This window comes from Leptonotus elevatus, chromosome 12 (assembly GCF_054856555.1).
Source record: "Leptonotus elevatus isolate MCC_2025b chromosome 12, RoL_Lele_1.0, whole genome shotgun sequence".
Classification (NCBI taxonomy): domain Eukaryota; kingdom Metazoa; phylum Chordata; class Actinopteri; order Syngnathiformes; family Syngnathidae; genus Leptonotus; species Leptonotus elevatus.
The window spans coordinates 20,109,337-20,132,882 of record NC_141250.1 but is presented as its reverse complement, the minus strand read 5'-3'; the positions used below and the strand labels follow the sequence as shown (position 1 = coordinate 20,132,882).

Sequence of the window (23,546 nt, the reverse complement as noted above, 5' to 3'; positions counted from 1 at the left end):
AACATTTCAACAGTTTGGTGAACTTGCACAGTAAATTCGCGTATGGCAACTTAATTGCGTCGCAAAACAAGGAGTCGATTTGAGGGATTTACGACTTTGGTGACTCCTCGCGGCTGCGGATTTGCTTCCCTTCGCTGTCTTCTTTTTATTTGTGCTTCCTTTTCAGTATAGGCTGCTCATAAAAAAAAATAAAAGCTGAGATAAATGATGGAATGTGGTCCTCAACAACAAAGGGAGCCTTTTTTCCACACTTTATAGTCATTTCAATAAAAAAAAAGATGAAAGACAAATTGAGAGTTTTGAAGCAGCGGAAAGTTTTGGTGAAGGCACCGAGAGAGAACATCAAGCAATTGTGACATCTTATTTAAAAAAAAAAAAAAAGTTGAGAATGATGCCTGTAGTGGTAATCTACTCCAAAAAATGCCGCTTAAAGATATTTACAACACATGTTAGTGTGTAAAAATGTGCGTTTTAACACTTTTAACATCACTTCCAAATCTTTAAAAAATAAAAATAAAAAAAATAAAAAGGGTGTCAACTGACTTAAAAACGAGCTCCTGTGCAAAAACACAAAATTGGATGATTAGCAAGCTAACTAAATTGGCTACAACAGTCTCGTAGTATTTAGCATTTTTGACATATTATCTTATGACATGATATTTCATTATCATGAAATAGTATCTCATCCATTGTCCATGGTGGGGGGGGGGGCACTTTGTCCCCCTCATCAACAAAATTGTTTTGGTCAAACTGTTTCAGTGCATGAAGTTTGCACGTCGCTGGTCGTCCTTTATTTTCTGTTAGCTCCTCCCCTCCCGTCTTGGCTCGTCATCATCGTCGGCCAAGTTTTCTGTCAGCGACACGTATCGTCGCTCGCAAATTAAATTGTGTCGGGGTCCAGTCCGATTAGCACCGGCCCTGAACATCATCCTGTTTTTATGACTTAGTAGCTTGCCTTGTAACATGTAGGACATTTTTGTGACTTAATAACTATGGCTTTATGTTTATCTATTTATTTATTTTACTTTTTGCTAGTGTCTCCTAATTAGGGATGGGCGAGTACTGACACCGGGTATCGGTATTGGGCTGATACAGAGCCTTATTGCAAGGCATTGGTACTCGCGTCGGTTTTAACGATCAGGAATTCGAAATGAGAAGAATATAAAATTGCCAATTTCGTGCAAAATGCTTTATTGGGACAAAGATGTCTTTGTTTACAAGGATCTCTCATTGTTTTATGTATCAAAAGTACTAGTGGATTGAGTACTTGTACTGTTCTCAGTCTGAAAAAAAAAAGTGTTATTGCACATCCTTATCTATAATCATGTGAACTGTCCTGTTTATTAAGAAGTTAAAAAAAAAAAAAAAGGTTGAAATGGCCACAAACAAATTGATTGAAGACAAAAAAACGTCAATAAGTGGAACATATTAAATTGCTATGAAAAACTAGCCCGAAAAAATGTTGACACATAAATTTGCAGTCTTGTTGACACAATCATAAGTTAAAATCTACAGACGGACAGTGAACCCACTCTCGTCAAATTCCCGTTCGAGAAAACATGAAGAATCTCCTCCTCGAGTTTCACAAAGCTTTCTAATCTTTAACCGTTGTCATAAATGACAAATTTTTAAAATAAACACATAAGCTAAACTGTGCCATGTGTTGATGTCGTTCGACTTTTTTTTTGCAGCATCCTCCTTCTGCTCACTCCTCATCCAAGAGAAAATCTTTGCAGGGAAGCGCTGCAGGCTCATTTGGCCATTAGTTGCGCGCTGCCCTTATCTCAAAAACGGATCTCTATCCTTCTTTCGCGGGACACTTGACCTTCCTCGACGCTCGTCTTTTCTTCAAGAGTGGCGTGTTTTTTAAAAAAAAAAAAAAAAAAAAAAAAAAAAGGAAAGAGGGAAAAAAAAAAGAAGTGGGCTGGCGGAGCGAAGTGCAGCAGCAGTTTGGAGGAAAAGATCCCAAGTGGCGCACATACTTGTTGTCTTCTGCCGCTGCGTGCGTGCGTGCGTGCGTGCGTGCGTGTGCTGCCTCTCGTCGCTCTCTGCGGGATGTTACGTGGCTGACAACACTTTTGGGAGTCGCGTGTGTGCACGCAGGTGTGTGACAAGCAGCCACTTTTTTTTCTTTTTTCCTTTTTTTTTTTCTTCCCCTTCACACGTCAGAGATTTGATGACTTTCCCGCCGCGACTCGCCACATGTGGACCACTCTCGTCTTTGACGACTCTCAACTTTGTGCTCGGATTATTGGACTAACCTCTTCAGAACATCCCGCGTCTCTTTATTTTTGAAACTTTATTTTTATTTTTTTTTAAATACTTTTTAAGTCTAAATAGACACAAAAAAAATAAAAAAAAATGGAACACTCGTTCATCACCATTTTGGTGGTTTTCTCTCTGCTTGATAAAAGGTGAGTTCATTTCGAAAGTTAACTTTGAAGTGGTTTTTTTGAACTTTTTGCAACCTGAAAAAGTACTTGGCTCTCTGAGTACAACCACAATGAGCAACAATAACGTACAGTAACTTATGAGTTCAATAAAACAAAAAATTTTTAACATTGCCACTGCGCTTAGAAAAAATGACTTTAAGTTACAAATAAATGTTTCATAGAAAAAAATCAAATACAACTCAAAGCAAATGCCATCTATTGAAAAGTCAAATATGAATAAACTAGACTTGTACAGTTGTGCCAATGTCTCAATGAAATGTAATCCAATGCACTATACTTTAAAGTTAAATTCAACAGAACTGTACTTGTATAGTTATACTGTACATAAGAAGTATGTTAGATAAAAAAATAAAAATAAAAGTCTGTCTGCATAGCTACAAGCATAATTTATTCTTGATTTTAAATGTTATAAATAGATTTAATTAAGTGATTCTTTTGGAGTACCACTAGTATTCAGTCATGTTGGGCGATGTCCTTAACGCCCTTGATTAAAAGGTAATTACGGTTAAAGCATGCGAAATGTTAATATTAACCATATTTCAAAGTTAAATACAACTGAACTCTACTCCTTTTTCATGTTTTGACACTTCATTTGCTTTGCACGGCTCACGTTGCTAACGCCTGCACTTAAGTCGTTATTGTTGATGGGTGTCATTTACGCCCTAAAATGTCTCCATTAAAAGGTAATTATGCTTAATTATAACATATGAATGAGGCAAAATCAGCTTGTGTAACTGGAAAATAATCAAAAAGTATGAGACTGATGTGAGCACTCAACCTGAACATTTATAATAGCAAAAATAATGGAATAATCGTTATAAGTGTGTTTGCACTTGGCGTTTATCATCTTTGGCCAATTACGCGGTTGGCCGCGCAACCCTCCCCTTTCCCAAACAATGTTTCTCTTAATTAGACGTTGCTCTTCGGAAAGAGCTGTCGAAACAGGCCTGCAGCAGGAAAGGCAACAGGTAGTAACAGACGCCCCAATGGAATTACAGCTGAGGGCGCACAATCAAAAAAAAAAGAAGCAATGCCACCGTCGCAGATGATCAACATCTAAGGCGCTTTGATTTCTGTCCAAGGTTCCTGCTTTTTTTTTTTTTAATTTCTCGGGAAAACACAAAAGACGTTTGTTCTCTTAATTGGCTCGCACGCCTAAAGACGCGGTGATGAAATATGGGGAGAAACGCGCTCAAAACTTCCAGCTGCATGTCAAGTCACAGTCAAGCGTGTACAGATGTGCGTGTGCGCCTTTCGGACACGCTCCGGGTCGTGTGTCCGGTGTCGCACACGAGCTGCTCAAAAAAAGAAAAAACAACAACTTTTCTCTCATCCGAATGTGCTTTCTCGTCACGAGGGCGGCCCGTGTTTTCCCCGTTACGCTTTTTGAGGCTTTTGTCTGTGATGCGGGAAAGCGCTTTCTCTTTAGCTGCTGTCAGCTCAATGGCGGCGCTGCGCATGACTGCCCCGCAACAGTTGCAGATGATGTTCAAGCGCTCTGCTGCCGTACAAGGCGTGGCGCAAATCTGCACGGGGGCGGGCGAGACTTAGCCTTGGTATTTTTGCACCACCTGCGCAGACGTGAAACATAGTTGACTCGATTCGCTACTAACGGGAGCTCATTGTCTTTAAATGCGGCGCGTGAGAGGCGCGATGTCGGTCTTTGGCGTGGCAGAAGAAGAAACAGATTTGCATGTTCGAAAAGGACTGGCGGAAGATCACAGATCTGTGAAATAAGTACTTGGTCTGTGTGTCATTCTAAAATATATTAAAAATATACTAATACTATTCATAATTTGTTAAATAAACACATGATTCATATAATCAGCTCATCAGCAAGCTTTGCCGAAGTGATCCCGATCTTTACGCTCAGGTGTGTTGGAGGACGGAAACATCTCAAATCTGCAGGACTCCGGAGTCCTCAAGGGGTTCGATTTTTGTCACGTTCGTGAATGAAACGTATCCACGACATACGTCGGCAAAGTCTGCCCGCACCTCGATCAAATTCACAAAAAAAATCACGTTACGCTACCTGCGCCAATAGTTAGACATGGTTCAAGCTTGTGTAAAGCTTAAGTTTAGGTTTGGGTTCAGGTGCGCCAGGTGTATCAAAAGGGAATGCTACGGCACAGAGAGATGGACCAAATTCCCAATAAAAAAATGAGGACATGCCAGTTTTTTACGCTTGAGTGCTGCCTGTGAGGTACGAGCACTTGGTTGACAATTGCAGCAGATTTCTTTGTGTGAATTGGTTCCTTTCAGCGCATCTAAAATAAAGTTATATATACACAATTTTTAAAATGCATTTTCCTCGTTCATTTGACACCGATAATAATTCAAGTCAATTTATACGGTCCTTAATCACAAAAAAAGGGGGCTTCACAAGCCCATGAATAACAAAAGTTAAAAAAAACAAAAAAAACAGTTGTGGTCTCGACCCCGAACCAGGCAAGGGAAAAACGAAAAAGAGATTGAGAGTCCCCAAGGACATGGTTCCAGTCCCGAGGTCCACATACCTCAACTGAAAGTGTAGAAACAAATCCTAAGTTGTTTGCTTTCACAAAGAAAGCGAGTGGACCACATTTTAGCATTAGCCTTCATTTAAATGAGCAAACTGCATGGCAAACTTTCTAATCCAAAAAAACCAAAAGCAAGACCAGCATGCGAAGGAGATCATAAAAACTGCAACCCGCCGACGTGAATCAATGAGGATGTCGTGAACCTCCCGATAAAGGACTTTGAATGACAACATTTCAAGACTGTTTAACATTTAATGAAGACTCTAAATTGCTCTTGAGGCAAGTGCAGAACTTCTCCACGTTCAAACTGTGGTCTCGTCTTAAGACCCACTTTGATTTCTTTTGGCTTTTAGTTCAACGTGAATTTTATGGTCTTTTTTGTGTTTTCTTTATTTGTTTTAAAAATTATTTTTAATATATTAATTTTTGTTATTTTGATTTATTGTATTTTATTGACAGTTTTTTAAAAAAATTATTTTTAATATATTCATTTTTGTTATTTTGATTTATTGTATTTTATTGACAGTTTTTTAAAAATAGTTTGACTAGATTTTATGCGTATGATAGTGTTTGGATCTCAATGTGTGGCAACGCTTCTTTGTAAAATTTGCTCTAGAAATAAAGTGGATTGGATCGGAACTTCTAAAGGACCGAATGCGGCCCCTCGCGCCTTCCTCACTGTGTTTTCGGTTTCCCATGCAGGGTAGACTCCAACGAAATCCTGGGCCTGAAGCTCCCCAACATCGACCCGATCCTGAACGCCAACACGGTGTGCCTGACGTTGCCGGGGCTGACCCGGCGCCAGCTGGAGGTGTGCATGCGCAACCCGGACGTGACGGCCTCGGCCATCCAGGGGATCCAGATCGCCATCCACGAGTGCCAGCACCAGTTCCGAGGTCACCGCTGGAACTGTTCCAGCCTGGAGACGAGGAACAAAATCCCGTACGACAGCGTCGTCTTCAAAAGAGGTTGGACTTGCTAACGAGCGGCGCTCGCCGTATTGTTCGCCGTTTTAGAGCGTTTTTGATGGATATTTTGCGACAATCGGGCTTGCGATGGCACAAGGCACCCGAAGCAATATTTAATGGCTGCAAAGTTTGTTTTACGCAAACTGTTTACCAAAGATGAACGTACCGTGTTTATCATATAAGTACAAATAAGCAGAGGTTGGCACTTCCCGTCATCGATGGCGTCGCGGCCGCTTTTATCAACGAGTGCTGTATTGACGCAAAAGCCTGAAAGAAAACGCATCGAATGAAGCAGGCTTGCGTCCGTCGAACCGGGTCATTACAGACGGTTGCTGAAAAAGGGTGCGCGTCCGTCAACAACGGGCTGACGGAGACGCGCAAGTGTTTGTAAGTGATATCCATGAATTTAACTTTTTGTCCCACTTTTTTTTTTAGCAAATTTGAAGCCCACCAACCTGTTTTTCAGTTTGGTCATGTAAAATTACAAGTAGTCTTTCATTTTATCAGAAAAAAAAGAAAAAAAAAAAGAGTTGTTTGTATGTAGCTTTTTTTTTTATGCTTCATTTATCAAGTGGGATTAAATTAAAGTCAAATATAAAGTCGACACTTACTCAAAACAACTTTACAGATTACGTAATCTCCTACTCATTTGTAGGTCGCATATATGCAAAAAAATCATGTACAGTCCAGATCCAATCCAAGACCACAATTTGGAAAAATCTGAATTGAGCCGTTAAAAAAAATAATTAAAAAAAAAAATAATAATAATAAAAATAAATAAAAATAAATAAAAATAAATAAAAATAAATAAAAAAAAATAAAAAATAAAAAATAAAAAATAAAAAATAAAAAATAAAAAATAAAAAATAAAAAATAAAAAATTAAAAATAAAAAATTAAAAATAAAAAATTAAAAATAAAAAATAAAAAATCTGGTATAATATTGAAACACGTGTGGTCCTTTAATGTATTTGTCTTGTCGCACTCGCATCGCTTCCGTTCAAAAAGTCGGCGTGTGAAGCAACACGTTGCGCTCCAAGGTTCGCGCAAACTTAACGAGACACACAGGAGGGAAAAGTATGGAGGCATCAATCCAAGGTTTGATGTTCAAACAGGTTGTGGTTTTCACACTCAACTTCACTTTGACGCAATTCCTCAAAACGAGACGCTCACGGGACAGATGAGCTGCTACAATGACACGCGCGGATGAACGTACTGCATGTTAGCGTAATCTATTTCTCCGCCGTCGAAAGCAGCAGATCATGTTTTCTCTTGTTTTTGACTGCGAGCGCACGAGACGAAATTACACACATGGTTACCTCAGCTGGCGTCTTCCTACTTTGGAACCAGCCAGCTGACGGTCCGGTCCTGTCCTGTCCTGTCCTGTCCTGTCAGTGGATCAGACAAAAGATGAGCGGGGTTCAAAAATTGGTCACCCGCGGATTACCAAAGTTGGTGCAGATCAGTTTCCTCGCGCCGTCGTTTGAAGTGTTTCAAGCTTTACAAGTTAGCTACAAAGGATGAAAGAGGAGCTCAAACCCGGGTTACTGACTGGAAAGGGCATCTGCTTCTTTTGGGGCACCGAGATTGATGAGCAGGACATTTTGAGTTGAGGTCAATTTCACCGAACAAGCAAGACGAGAGTAAATTTTTACAGGAATAGAAAAGGGGCTGCATAACAACGCAATATAGCATCTGATTTTATTCACCGCCACTGAGTAAAAGCAAATGTGTATGCCAATCCTGTGTAAAAAAATAAATAAAAAAATGTTAAACTCAGGACAGCACTCAAAAAACTGCTGGGATAGGCGAGCGCCAATTGTCAAATTTGATTTGATTCACAAGGAAATTCAGAGTTGAAAGGAATTGTTGATATGGCATGACTCCTTCTTGTGACCGGCTCCAAGGCAGCGCGTCGATGAAAGGATTAAAAGTACCACAGATTGTCACACCGACCTAAGTGGGGCGAAATTCGTTCTTGGCATTTGACCCCTCCCCCGAGGGAGCGGTAAGCAGCAGCAAGGGCCGCGCTCTGGAATCATTTGGTAATCGAACCCCCCAATTCCAACCCTTTTAATGCTTAGTGTCAAACAGGGCGGCAAATGGGTCCCATTTTTATAGTCTTTGGTATGACCCGGCCAGGGATTGAACCCCCAACCTCGCAGTCGCAGGGCAGACACGCTACTACGAGGCCACTGAGCTCACTCAGGAGCTCCGAAATTGCATTGACAAATAAAAGATAGACAATTTTTGTCTGGTGCTTGAATTTTTTTTGTCGACGAGCAGAAATATCGCCTCTCATTTGACCTTGGCGTCGAGTTCGCTGCAGTAACCGTATTTACTCGCTCGTTTTGTTTGAAGCCACATTTCTTTGTCAGCAAAATTACTGGAAACGACTTAAAATAAACTATTGTGGGAAAAAAACACTCAGAAAAAATAAATAAACTAAAGTGATTAAAAAAAAATTTGCAGTCACACTACATCCCTCCCAGTTAAGTTTGGTTGTTAGTTTTGCATGCTCATTTTGAAGACTGTTCTTATGAAAAGTTAGTTTTAGTCGGCGTTTTGTGTAAGAAAATGTCAATCTTAAATTCCACCTTCCAAATTCCAACAAGCTTTATTAGGTTGTAGTTATGACTGAGTTTTCGGTGAGGTCATGGGGCCATAGTGTTATGATGTTGCTGTTGTCAGTTGTTATGCGATTACTATGTCCCTTGTGATGATGATGTATTTGTCACTTTTATTTTGTAGTTGCTATGCAGTTACTATGTCCCTTATGATGGTGTTTTCAGTTGTTATGCGATAGCCATGTTCCCTGTGATGTAATTTGTAGTTGCTATGCAGTTGCTATATCACATGTGATGGTGTTGTCAGTTGCTATGCAGTCGCCATGTCCCGTATGATAATGATGTAATTGCCACTCTTATTTTGTCTAGTCACTCTAATTTTGTATCCTGTTACTATATCCCTTGTGATTATGTTGTCAGTTGCTATGCTGTTGCCATGGTCCTGCATTAGCCATTGAGTTTGTCTAATCACTCTTATTTTGTCATATAGAATTGTGCATTTCCCTAGCAAGAGTTACTGAATGACAACTTTTGTCAGTACGTCGAGACTCCTTAGCTGAGATTCCTCTCGCACATTGAGGTTTCTTCCATGCGAGTTTTTTCCCCCATGCAAGCTGTCTTCCATGTGTTGTGCATCCAGCCCTGCTCGCTGTGGTTACTTTGTACTTTTGAGTTCTGCATCCAGCCGGCTCGAGGTTCTTAGTGAAGGTTATTCTGTCAAGTGTTTTCTTGAAGGCCATCTGAATCCGGCCCATCTCTCTGTTTTTACTTTGTATTTTTGTATTTGTTTCCCAACTTCGGTGTCTTGTCTGCGTTTGGGTCCTAATTCCGCATCACATGTGGCATTTTTACTTGAACGAAGCAGCAAAAATAAATATATAGTGTTTATAGTGTATAATGTTTTAATGATATTGAGATAGTAAGTTAAAAATGTCTTGGGCAATTATGCTATGCCAGGACTTGATTTTTTTTAAATTTTGGGCCACAGCCTGTAAAACATGTGCAGTTAAAACTATCATATTTGACTTCCTACTGCACACTATCAGCCTGACCTTTAATCCTACTTTCCTCACCAGAATCCCATTTAAAAGTTGTTTGTCACTATTAGAGGAGACAGTTGCTTGTTTGAAATGGTTGCCTTGCCTCGGGTGCAGAAAGCTCCAAAACCGCCGACGTAAACAACCCCTTTGAAACCGATGATTCATACGATACGTGTTGACTTACCCTGTTCCACAAAAGCTACAAAGTGGCTCAAATTAACAGGCTGCAACCGGTATCGCGTGCAGCCGCTACTACTGGTTTGCTACTGTAACAGAGGCAGATTTACAGCCCTGGCGCGAGATCATCCGAAATCGGTTTCATACTTGGTGGGAGTGCTCGGAACAAAAATCGTTGCCCGCGGAGTTTATGTATTGGAAACAGGTAGGATCCACTTGAAGCCACTTAAAGCCCAGCTGGCAGAATTGCACGGATCTTTGTACAGTAAGTGCGCCTCGTCGTGTCATCTGACAACAGCAGAAGAGAAGAGCTCAGATCCTCTGCCACGTATCACCGCCTTGATGGATTTCATCAAATTTACGAGGCCATATTCGCTGGTATTTATCTTGCATTAAAAGCCGCCTCAAGAGGCAAGACATGAATAGACAGAAAGAGGGGAATACCTCTCATTCTGTTACTTTTCCTGTTACCGTCTTCCCGCAGGCCGGGGCTGCTTTTCTAATGCTTTTACTTCCCTCGCCAGTGCAAGTGCTCGCAAAAATTTTTGCTCTCAGCACTTTCCCAACTCTCGGCGGCAAACGCGTAAACCAGTTCCGTTGGTTTCTGTAACACAAAGTGACAGTTTCCCTTGAATCTTTAATTCATTTTGCCACTTCCTCTGCCATCAGTTCAGCCGGGCATGCCGCAGCCGGTGAATTATTTGTTAGATTGATTTGTTCCCCGCCTTCTGGGGGCCTGCATTACAGCGAGCCCGGCTCGGCGCAGGGAAAGACCTAAAAACGGGGTTTCTATGTATGAGGCAGAGCCTAAGTGCTATCCAAATCTCATGAGGTGGAGTGTGTGTGTGTGTGTGTGGAGGTGTGGGGGTGTGTGTGTGTGTGTGGGGAGGGGGGAGGTGTGGGGGTGCGTGTGGGGGTGTGTGTGTGGGTGGGGGTGGGGGTGGGGGGGCTGTACAGTGGGAATCACTGAATAAAACAATTTGTCAAATACTGTACCGCAAGCCTTAAAAGTTGATTCGATTAATGCACTTGTTTTGTTTTACGTAACATTAAAAAAAAAGTTGTTTGAAAAGCATTTTTGTATGTATTCTGCATGACTCAAATGCTTTTGTTGTCCCATTGTTCACCCTTGAGGGAGTATCATTATTATTATTAACTAGGGGTGTCAGGCGATTCAAATGTTTCGTCGTAATTAATCTCATGACTCGCGACTAGTCGCAATATTTTATATCTGTTCTAAATGTACAATCAAATTGACGTAAAAAAATAAATTACGTTTTTGTACTCTTGGTAACATAAAAGTGGAAAAAATGTTAAACTAAGAAATATGGCTGCATCTATAAGTCATTGATACAGTAATTTAATATAATAATAGGTACTGTACTGTAAAAAAACGTGTGTGATATTGATTTGCGCTGATGTAATTTTTCTGCCACTAGATGGCATAATTGCATTTGTAAGACATTGGTGACAGCTCAGTGCATTTTTCTTTTCATATTAGGAGCTATCTAATCTTTGACACAAAGTAAGTTGTGAAATTGTGCCCATTTTTAAAATTGTAAAACACAACTCGACCCCAGTATTCACAAATATATTCAAATGATCACTCTCATTTCCAAGCAAGGATCTATGCAAAGATAAAGAATATATCTTGTCAGTGAATTGATTGATGGTCATGAGGACACATTACACTTGACCTGTAAAAGCACATGTAAACATCTGGCCGGCGAGTGAATATCCTGCGCATAATGAAAAAGATACCCAGACGGAACAATGCGTGTGTGTTTCTTCTGGTGGGAGTGGTGGAGGTCTGTTCAAGCTCAGCTGCTCTTCAGGGACAAAGCAACACTTAATTGCTGTTGTCCCAGATGTCTTCCTGTTTTTTATGTGTGTTGATTTTAGACCTAATGGGAAAATCAAATCATCTGTGTCTCCTTAGCCAACGTTTGTTTTGGATCATTTGCTAATAATCTCCATAAGCCTTATATGTGCAATTCGTCTACTGGGGTAACATGTTTGTTGTCTTTCTGGCACGTAGAAGCAAAGAACCATCAAAGGGTGCCTGTTTTTTGGGAACGTGGGAGGAAGCTGTAATGCAGTACCTGCCTGACGTTCTCTCTCACAGCCCTAAAAACATGTCATTAAGTTTGAAGACTCCAAGTTGCCCGTAGGTGTGAATGTGAGCGTCATCGGGTATCTGCCTCAATCTGTCAGTTCTGGAATTGATCCCAAATTAGCAGAGATTAAGATCGGTTTACTCGCCGTGACCCCTCCTCGGGGTTAGCACGAAAGGAAAGGAATCACTTCTTGATTGTGACGCTTCGCTAAGACGGAACGAACACCGGAGTCAAACAATCTTGAACGACTTTTTGCTCAGTGTGCGGTTATTTTTTCGGTGAAAAACTACAATGCTTGAGAGCAGAAATTCTGGTAGCCAATCCAAATGGCGAGATGTTTATCTCAGGGCTTCGTGAGGTAGAAAATCCCACGTCGGTCCAAACTGTGTCCCACTTTAAAGGATCACACATTGGGTCTTGTTTTTTTCCGCTCCGTCTTTCCTCGTGTATCCAAACTCGGGGCGCTATTTAGCGAACCGCCAGGCTTTACGTTTTGTCTTCCTCTGTTGGTCACTGTTATTTTTTTACACAGTAAATTTGACTCTATTTAGAGTGGGAACAAATAGACTCAGTTTTAGAGTCATATTTACACTTGGAATAGAGTAAAATAAAGAATTTAAATAAAAAAAAAGTCACTTAAGGGTTGAGGAACAAACTCACGACCTTGACAGCCCATCTACTCCGGGAGCCACACAACTCCTAATAGTAGGAGGGGCATAGCTCAGGTGGTGAAGGTTGTGAGTTCGTTCAACCCTTGAGTGACTTTTTTGTCCAGTTCTTTATTTTACTCTCTTCCAAGTGTAAATATTACTCTAAAATTGAGTCAATTTGGTCCCACTCGAAATAGAGTCAAATTTACATGACAGAATTTACTGTTTACGTGATTGTTATTTTTCGATACGAGACTGAGACTTTCGCTTCTGCACGCTCATCCTCGCCAGGTTTCCGAGAGAGCGCCTTCGCCTACGCCATCGCGGCGGCGGGGGTGGTGCACGCGGTGGCCAACGCTTGCTCCATGGGCAAACTGAAGGCCTGCAGCTGCGACGAGAAGCGACGCGGAGACGAGGAGGCCTTTCGCATCAAACTGCACCGCTTGCAACTGGAGGCCATAAACCGAGGGAAGGGGATGGTACACGGCGTCATGGAGCACTTCCCCGCCGAGCTGCCGGGACCGCAGGACTCCTGGGAGTGGGGCGGCTGCAGTCCCGACGTGGAGTTCGGGGAGAAATTCTCAAGGGACTTCCTGGACGCACGCGAGACCTACCGGGACATCCACGCTCGGATGCGGCTTCATAACAACAGAGTCGGCAGACAGGTGAGACAACGGCGGGATGGGAATGGATCGGAACGATTTTTATTATCATTACTTATTATTATTTTTATGCTCATTAAGTGATTAAAAAAAAATATATAAAAATAAAGATAATTCATTATCCATGCTGGCAAATCAATGGTCGGAAAGTTCAGCCCAAGCCGTTTAATATTTGTATTATTTTTTTTAATCTATTATTCGTTACAGGTGTTTTAGCTACATAAGGCACAGGCTATTATAAAACACTCCTCAAAATTGCTGTATTAAGTCCCACTAAAAAAGAAAAGTTTATTCAGGCTGTACAAGTGTACATAAAGCTTAGTCTGGTAAGTCCATGTAATTCATTTATTGTATGTGTTTACAGAAAAGTTATCTGCGCATAATGTGCTGTAAATGAAGCCACAAAAGGCAGCGGGAATTCTCCATGATTCCTCTTGTCATTCATTCCGCCTGAAATGCGCTGCCCCGGGCCTCGCCTGTCATGTCGGCTGCTAACTTCTCCTTACATGGATTTTAAAACGAGACAAACGGTAACAATCACTGGAAAATTGATGCCTGGTTACCTTGTTGAGGCTTGGCAGATATGAAAAGTCGACACACTCCTGTTCCAATGGCAAGTTGTTGTGATATATAGAAAAATGAGACTGAAATAAATCATTTTAAAACATATTTTTTTACTATTAGTGTGACCTAAAAAAAATAAAAAAGTATAACTGTAAAAAAATAATAATACTGTACTGCATTCAATATTATAAATAATAACATAAAACCAAAACAAATATTAAAAACAAAGCGGGAAAAAAAAGAAAAAAATTGGTTGCACAAGTGTGCACACCCTCATATCTGGAATGTGCCTGCTATTTTGAACTTTTCATAACTCCCTCCACCTTAACTAAGGCCCCAGTTCCCCTGAAGAAAAATAGCCCCAAAGCATGATGCTGCCTCTAACACGCGTCCCTCTAACGTACCGCGTTGTGTTTGCTCATAACATACCTTTTGGAATTACAGTATGGCCAAAAAAAGTTCAACCTTGGTTTCATTGGGTCATGACAAAATCTCCCAAAAGGGAAAATGGCATTTATATACAGGGGTGTGTAGACTTTTCATATGCGCTGTAGATGAGAGACATATACACTGTACATCCGTACCTAAATACTTTCTATGCTTTGCACAAACATGCCTTTGGTTGATTGACAGTTTGCCTGCAAAGGTTAAGGTGCAAAACACCTGAAGCGCATCGTTCCAAAAATAAACGACGGCTACAAACGATCACACGCAATCAAGCGCAATACGAGCGGCCTCGTTTTAGTAACTAAAGCGTCACAAGCGTTCATGGAGGGACCGCGCGTTCCCGAGGAGCGTCATATTAAAAATGACGATTTTTTCATTTCTCTTCTGCGCTCCAGTTGGGCACAAATAATATTTAAGCCATGTAAGTCCCCCTAAGGGTGGGGAGGGGGGGGGGGGCAACAGGAAGCATGAAGTCGTTCAACAGCTTCTCTTCGCATGCTTTACGAGGGCTTTTGATATCAGGCTCCTTCTTGTGGTTTTATTTGATGGTTTTGACTTCAAGTTCCTCCAACATTTCCCTTTTCTTCAATAAAACTGCCAATGCTGGATGTTCAGCAGTTGCTTCTTTTGCTCCACAATTTGGGGGGAACTTTTGTCATTTCCTCATCAACTAATTCCATCCGAATAGACTTGTTTTGTTTTGTGGGGGCGTGTGTTGATGGTCTCTTTCCATCAGATCGGTCAGGCTGACAAAAGGAGAGTGACACAACAATCAGCAGAGCAAAAAAACACATCTATACTTGACTTTTATAACTATACGTAAAGAGCCTGCAAGAGGGTTGAGAGATTTGTTTTAGGAAATACATTGAACATCATTCCTGAAAATGCGCCATCTACTATGTTATGGAGAAAAACTGTTAAACTTGTCACTATTTCAGTTTTCCAGATTTTTGGGCCGTGTGTAAAACCGTGCCGTGTGACGCAATTTGCAATCCAGCATAAGTCACCTCCCCCTCCACTATATAATGCTGCATTCGAGGAAGGTGGCAAGTCGGAATTTTCCGACGTCGTACCAGAAAGTATGCACAGGAATGCCCCTTTGGTTTAAATCTGCTGTCACTCGACAATGGTGAACCCCGTAGAGACAAAGATCGTGAATGGCAAAACATAATTTACACAATAATCAATTTATTCATTACAACATTAATTTAGTTTTACGAAAAAAAGTAACTTTACATAACCCAATGCGATTTCGACTGATTGCGCCAAACAGACAAATAATTTGTCATAATCAGCCATCTTTGTTGTTGACAATTTCCTCAAACGCTTTCAGGTCGGAACTGGCAGAATCGAAATGGGATATATCCGTTTTCCCACCTTCCTCAAATGCAGCATAAGAACTTGAGCACCTTTGCTCGCATCAGCGACATTCAGTTAGCTAGCTAGTTAGGTAGCTACGACTACTTGTCTTAAATAAAAATGAATCGCTCACTCAGAAATCTCGACATTTTATTTTCAGAATTTAATTCTGTACTAGTAACTATCTAATAGTACTTTTTAGTGATGGCAAAATGAAGCTTCATGAAGCATTTGCGATATTTTTTGACTCCTCTAGATGGCACTCATGATTCAAAGATGCAATGCAAATGTAATCCATTTTCATTGCACTTGCCTTCATCTTTAAACCAAGAGCACCATCTAGAGGAGTCAAAAAATATCGCAAATGCTTCATGAAGCTTCATTTTGCCTTCACTAGTACTTTTCCTATTTTTTCTAAATGAGCAGTATTAGTCAATATTTTTTTTTCCTTTCATTTTAACAACAAGACTATTTGCTTGCATTATGAGGAAAAGAAAAATGTAAAACTGATCTATTGTAATTTAAAAAAACAACATCAACAACAACAACAACAATCCTGACTGTATTTTCTCCACCCCACTTTAGCGGTTATCACTTCACTAAACTAACTTGTTCATCGGCTTGGCGCCTTGGGCGATGAAAATTGACGGAGATAAGCCGCGACCATCTGCAACGCTGCAGCAGAGGAAAGAAAGAATTTTTTTTTTATGGCACATTGTTCCCGACTTCCTCCTGAGTCATTTCGGGCCTGAATCTTTCAATCAGTCGACTTCTGGTCCCCTTGATTATGCAGACAAAACACGACATTGCAGAGAAACAACATCGGGCCTCCCAGTGGTGGCTGTAATAGTAGAAAATATCGCCTCGCTCTTTCTTTAAAAAGGTGACTTCAGTTCCAAAGCGGCCCAGTGGACTGGGTGTCAGTCTTGTGTGAGGGCTCGTGTAACATGTAGTAATGTCCTCACAAGCCAAGAAACGGAATCATTTGCCTTGGGGGGCCTGCAAATGTGTAATGTTACGAAACTGGCAGGTCGGTGGAGCTCACGTCTGCCGGGCCGCTGGAGGCTAATTGCGTCGGAACATATCAGTCCTTAGCGTGTTCTTTTCTGGTTCGAGAGATTTGATTTGAGTGTGGAAACGTAAGCAGCTCCAAAATATTCCAATGTTGCGACCCTCATTTTGCATATTGGGTGGGAAACAAGCCATTCCTGGAGGCTGCTGAATGATTCGACCGCCATAGAGAATAAAAGAACTAAAAATAGATTGAGTCAAAATGTCGCATAATAATAAAATAAATTATAAACTACAAGCAAGTATCATTTCAACATTCTTATCTGGCAACTAATCAAATTTACAAGTTTTTTTTGTAGTCGACTATAATGTGATAACAGTCAACTCAAAATCATTTATTGATGACGTTATTGTCAAAATTAAGAAATATCATAGGGAACGATGTTGTACTATCATACAACAGTCCCATAAAGGCCATTTATTACTGAACAGTAATAAACAACAACACATTTCATAAATTATCTACCTCCCCCGCAACACAAATTGCCGCAACAGTGCTGTTAGCGCCACAAGCTAACTAACTAGCTAGCTAAAGCATCAGCATCCGTTACTTTCAAAACATCGATCTAAAGGCACAATGATCTACCCAACACAAATTGCAGCAACAGTGCTGTTAGCGCCACAAGCTAACTAACTAGCTAGCTAAAGCATCAGCATCCGTTACTTTCAAAACATCGATCTAAAGGCACAATGATCTACACAACACAAATTGCAGCAACAGTGCTGTTAGCGCCACAAGCTAACTAGCTAGCTAAAGCATCAGCATCCGTTACTTTCAAAACATCGATCATGATCACTTCAGACATTATTGTGACGCTATTTAAAAGTAATCTGACTTATTCTTTAATATTTCAACATGAATTGTATAACTTTTCATGGCATTTGATCAAGCACAAAATAAATTGGCGGTGCTCAAAGTACTCAGTCACTTTTATCGTCATACATCGGTGAATTAAATACTTTACATCTCAGAAAATGCCACATAATGCTCAAACATCTTCACATGTGGGAATTATAACCGTACTATGGGGACGAGCAAAACCTACACAAAGTAGCCTGGAAACCAACTGTGTACCAGTTAGCCACGTTAGCATGGTAGCCAAATGTCCACTCCTGTTACTGTTAATGTGTGATTCATTTCCATTTAATCATGAGCATCTGATAAACATTCAGACTTGAAATCAAAATGTTATTTCTGGAAATCTTTGTGACGCCACGTTTTTAGCAATCTGTGTAATTGTTAGATACACGTTAACAGCTGATGTGGGTTAAAATTAACGGTTTAAACCAATATCAATAATACATAAATGTAAAAGTCCTATTGTTGTTGTTTCCATATGACATCACGCCCAACGGGTTAACCTGTTGAAATTGTCTGCGGCTTTGAAAGCATATTGCTTGAATATTGACTTTTAGGGATGTTCAACATTAGATGCTCCACGCTACTGTTTTGTTTGGTAAAGAACATTGGAAGAAATACCTCCGAGACCTCATACACGCACACACACACACACAGCTTCTTGATTTAGAGAAAAATACTACCAGGTGAGTAAATAAAAATAATGCCCTTGGTATGTCTTTCCCCTCTCGACCCATGACTACCACCTTGCTCCCTCCCTCCCTCCCTCCCTCCCCTCCCTCCACCCACTTGCCCGACTCCCCCCTGGGAGAGAAGTTCTCTTTAAGCGGAGGAATGCGGTGGTTGTCATAGCGGGGGCGTGCATGTCCCCTCATGCCCACCCCAGGGTTCTCACGACGTCCCGTCTTGTTTTTAGTCCTAATTAGTGGCTGCTTGCAGTTTGGAGACAGATGTTTAGAATCCTGCAAAAAAAAAAAAAAGACTTTGGACTTCAAACATCAGGGTGGAAAGTAGAAAGCGTTTTCAGGCCTTCCTTCTCCCCATGCGCTGGAACTCCCGTTTCGCACTCCTCTCTTCTGATACTTCGCATATGTTGAGGAATTAAGAATAGGAGGAGCAGGTGACTTTTTCAAACAGGATGTTATTAACGTAATTTACAGTAAAAACGTTTTCTTTTTTTTTTCTTTTTTTAATGCCACTTGGCTGAAATAATTGCTACATCAACTCACCGCAACATTAGGTACACCTGCACATCCAGCTGTATGCACAATTCTGCCTTTATAAAGATAATACTGCTCATTATGTTGAGTTATTGAAAAAAAAAATATGTTTAAAATTGTAGAAGTGTAAAACTGCCCTTGAGCTTTATGAGAGTGTGTTACAACCGTGCGACCAAAATGAAATTAAATGGATGAATATTTTTCATATCCGTCGTCTAAAACAACACCAATTTTTTTTGTAATGAGGTTTTCCTCATGAAAATAGAACTCTACAATATGAGCATTTTTGTAAAAATCAAAGAGTAATAACATAAGTAAATACACATATGCAAACAAAGAAGAGTTTCACAACTACTGCAGGTGACTCAGTAGTCTGCAATTTTTGGGGGCTTTTTGGCTTTTTTTTTCAGAAGATAAATAATAATATATGTTATATTATTTGTAGTGCTGCAACTAACAATTTTTTTAGTAACCGATTAATCTGTCGATAATTTTTTTTAATTAATCGATGAAGCGGATAAAAAAAAATCCATCCTTTTTTTTTCAAAAACAGGACACAATCAACACTGCACATACATAAATTAATTATGAATCAGTTACTGGTTTGGTCTGTAATGTGAGGAAAATAGGTAAAAATGTTTGTTGATTAATTAATCGATTAATCCCTGCACCGCTAATTGCCTGTCTACATGTATCATCATTTATATCATCATTTTGTGTTCAAATATGGATCGTTCAAAGCATTATAACTCGCTAGCCTGTTGCAGTGCTACGTCACTGTCAATTTGCAGTGATGCGAAACAAAGTTGGCCTCTGAAGTCAGAATGTTTTTTTTGGTTTTTTTTTATAACCGGATCATATGCGGCTGCTCCTGGCAAGGTACCACTTACTACCAGGTCTATAAACTTCACAGCCAAGTGAAATATTTGATACTTCACGAGCTCACCTCAATCATTCAGCAACACACCTCCAAACAAAATGCTTGCTTCTTGAGCTGTGCCCCGTGTTTTGTCGAGTCCTGTCGGTTTCTGTTCATTAGGCAGGTGGTGACGGTGTCACAGTGCGCTTTGTTACCGGCATCTTGTGGTAATTACCATTCATCATCAACGCTTGACTGGAGGCAAAGAGCAAGAGACGTTATGGCCTTTTACAGGAAGGAACCACATGCTTCTTGGGCAACGCGTATGGAAAAGGTCGTTTTGACACACCTGTCAATCAAGGCTTGGACTTGACCTCTTTTGTTGCCCTTAAATCAGAATGTGTCATCTTCAAAAGCCTGGCTTTTCAGTTTTTCACTGCAGAGCTCAAAGCCAATTTTTTTTAAGTTACTTTAGCTCTGCTAGATAGCTAGTTGACTGGACTAGAATTGCTCAACTTGACAATGCAAATCATGCAGGTAGGAACGGCAACTCTCATCACTCACTATTTTAATAGAGCAATTTAAAACAACCACCGCTGTTGTCTTAAGATGGAACCCAATGAAAACAGCAGAGGGCCCAGAACTGAACCCTGCGGAACACCATCCGTTCCGTTATACATGTCAATTCATTTATTTTTCCCTCTCCCTCTCCCCTCCCCCCCCCTCTCTCTCTCTCTCTCTCTCGTGAAAACTAAACTAAAACGAAACATTTTTTAAAGAATAAAAATTAAGCGAAAACTAACAGACTTGCTATAAACACAAATTAAAACTAAGTGAAATAAAAAAAAAAAATTAAAAAAAGAAATACAAACTATAATGAAAAATCCCAAACTATTTTACACTGCAATTTCAACCTATTTTAACCTCGAGTGAGTACAAGTGTCAACACTACAAAGTGATTATCAACATAAATAATTGTGAACAAATCTAATGCAGCAACGGTAGATGAATTGTGATTAATAGCCTTCATCAATTGACTCATGAACTGAGTCAGCTGTCACCCAAAAGCCATTAAAAATAAAATTACTGTACAATTAAAAATAAATTACTGTGTGCTGGAGTGTCTTTTCCTTATCAGTGGAGCATTTAATGTGACTCACCACGCACACTCCACCTTTCCGACTGCTCCTTCTTTACTCGCACTCGCGCGTTGACAGGAGCGCTTCATGTTAAACTCTCAACAGGTGGAAGTACTTATGCTGGTAATAACATTTTTATTACAGTCTCTAAATGAGAGTGGTGGACACTGAACGGGCAAAACGCTACACACGCACGCACTCACGCACGCACAGCGCCGACGAACCCGCTGCACTCCAGGACGTGCAGTCGGATGTGCGTGACTGCGTTCGCTCCATATGAACGTCGAGCTCGCCAGAGCGCATGCGCAGTCGATGTCGCTTCTTTTTTGAAGGGAGCCGTTTGCTTGCTTTCAAGTCACGCTTGAGCTTAAATGCGCTGCTGCGGGATCGTTTGTGTGCTTTGGTATCAGCACGGATCTCCGGTTGGCTTGAAAGACGAACACTCGGCGAGCCAGAAGGCGCTTTTGGGGACGCGCAGACAGCAGACACGGATTTTCCCTCAACTACTTAGTCATGACGTCACAAGGATGGACTGATGATAACGTTCGAAGCACGCTACTGTGCAGGAGACTGCAATGGCAGTATTAGACTGTTAGCGGGGCTATGAGAGGCAATGTTGTCACTCAGTTGCAATAACATTGTGTACACGCACACATCGGATGATGAGGAATAAAATACGCTATTGTAGATGACCGTCATAGGGGAAAAAGAAAAGAAAAGGAGTGGCAATAAATGAAAGGGGAGATGCTATGCTAACCGTTAGCTTATCTTTTTAGCGTGGGTGACATTTCAGTTTGTGATTTTGAATTATAATTGTTTAATATATTTTTGAATGTGAATGTACATTTTTATGTAATTTAGAAAATTTGAATTTCAATTTGATTTTAAATATAAATTTTGAATTTCAATTTTGGATTTTAAAGTTTTAAGACAGCATGATATCACACACAAAAGTATAAAAAATTAAAATTAAAAAGTATGCACAGCATAATACAATATGTAAACACACCTATCTCCCATATATAATATAAAAGGTTAGGGCTGGAGCTTAAAGGCTTATAAATGCCCTCACCATGCTCACAATCTTAATTTCAGAGAAAAAAATAAAATACTTAATAATTTCCAATTACTCTTTCAGCAAAAAACAACAACAAAAACACACACATTCTGACCATAGAATCTATTATGTAATGACTGATCTCAACAAGAACCAAAACAATATTCTAAGTCACAGCAGATCAAAGGGGGGGGGGGGGGGGGGGTAAATCACGGTTAACAAGACAATCAGTTAAAAACTGATATTCAGGTCTTTGCTCACTTTGATCGGTTTTGATTGATGTTTGTATCCCACTCAAGGGATAAGACAGCGTGCTATTGTTCTTCTCTATCTTCATTGTCTTTGCTGAGGGTTTTAATTAATGCCAACAATAAAGATGGAGCTGTTTAATATTTAAACCGTATTATGTAAACATGCACGCTTTTTGACCATGAATATGTTTTTCTTTCTCAGTATCGTTAGCCTAATAGCATAATTGGCTAAGTCGTTTTTGACATACTGACAACATCTAAAAAAAAATAAATAGCAACGTGCTGGCTTAAAAATTATGTTTTTTTCCAATTGATCCTCAGGTCATGGCAATTTGCAAAAGTTGAATCCAGGTAACTGGACTGAATGTTGACTTTGGCAATTATGCTATTAGTCTAACAATATCGTAATGATACGCATAAGCATTATAATTTGATCTCTATCATCGCGCTGAAACATTTTCGTATCCTCAATCAACCCGCGCGGCGTAACAATGCTTCAATCCCTCGTTGTCGTTATTTGGATCTGATCAAAAAGAAAAAGGTGAGGCACGCGGTTAGCAGGAATGTGGCAATACTTCACCTTGGGCGTCGCACGCGCTGTGCGCTACGACCCGACGCTAACAGGCACCCGCATGCTGAAAACCGCCTCCTTGTGTTTGCTTGTCGGACAAATAATCGCTGCAATTACTCAATGCTGATAAAATTCTTGCCAAATGTGTTACAACAACAAAAGCAAAAGTTAACTAACTAATAAGTGCTCTCTCGCTTGAGCTGTGAAGCAGTCTCGCTTTTTGAGTTGAGTTTGGCTGACAATCTGTGTGATGTAATCCCCCCCCCCCCCCCCAAAAAAATTTTTACACTAACATGTCAGACATTAATTAAGCGAGGAAGCATTTTAAGCTAATCGGAGTTTTACGACGACGTTGGATGCCACCTCTGACGGTGCTCAGCTCACTTCATCCAGTAGCGGCCACCAACAGGCAGCCGGCCGAAGGCATCCTGCATCCTGCAGTCGGAATCTGTTCCCGGCATGTTGCGTTTGATCTCCGTCTGGGGTTATTTTATAGATGCCTCCGTCTCACTCTGGAAGCCAATTAAAACTTGCCAGATGTTTGTCTCCAACTGCGGTCCGCTGCGAGGAGGGGCTGCATCCTCGTCAGAGGTTAATATATGGAAACTAGGGCTGGGTAAAAAAAAAAAAAAAAAAAAAAAATCTAATCATTGGTATCGAATAGATTTTCTTTTTAAAGCCCGATATCGATACATAAAACCATGACTCGATTATATTCATCTTTTTTTCCCATAAATTCTTCAGAAAATAGAATTTGAAGGCAAAATATTTTTATTTAGTTTTCTTGAAATTTACTTTTCACATGAATTGAAAAGTATTTTCCTACATTTATGAAATACCTGACAATTCAGAAACTTTTTAATTTATATTGACAATTATTGAATTTGAATTATAAAAATATTTTTGATCTCATCCTTGCTCATTTCAATGTTTGTGTAACACTTAAGTGATTACAACACATGTTAAAATGTACTTTGATATTTAATATTTGTGGAGT

At 40.3% G+C, this 23,546-nt stretch overlaps 1 protein-coding gene and 1 long non-coding RNA gene across 2 annotated transcripts in view; one reads left to right on the top strand and one right to left on the bottom strand.

The window, feature by feature from the left end:
- Positions 1 to 2,075: 2,075 nt before the first annotated feature.
- wnt10a (wingless-type MMTV integration site family, member 10a) overlaps positions 2,076 to 23,546 on the top strand; it is a 29,980-nt gene continuing 8,509 nt past the window's right edge. Inside the window, exons 1-3 of the mRNA XM_086090982.1 lie at positions 2,076 to 2,414; positions 5,675 to 5,940; positions 12,782 to 13,155. Coding sequence (XP_085947108.1) covers positions 2,362 to 2,414; positions 5,675 to 5,940; positions 12,782 to 13,155 — 693 coding nt within the window. The 5' untranslated portion in view covers positions 2,076 to 2,361. The remainder of the gene's footprint in view (positions 2,415 to 5,674; positions 5,941 to 12,781; positions 13,156 to 23,546) is intronic.
- The window catches only part of LOC147164968 (uncharacterized), a 55,507-nt gene continuing 50,246 nt past the window's right edge, over positions 18,286 to 23,546 (bottom strand). Inside the window, exon 4 of the long non-coding RNA XR_015096671.1 lies at positions 18,286 to 18,414. This is a non-coding gene — a long non-coding RNA (uncharacterized LOC147164968). The remainder of the gene's footprint in view (positions 18,415 to 23,546) is intronic.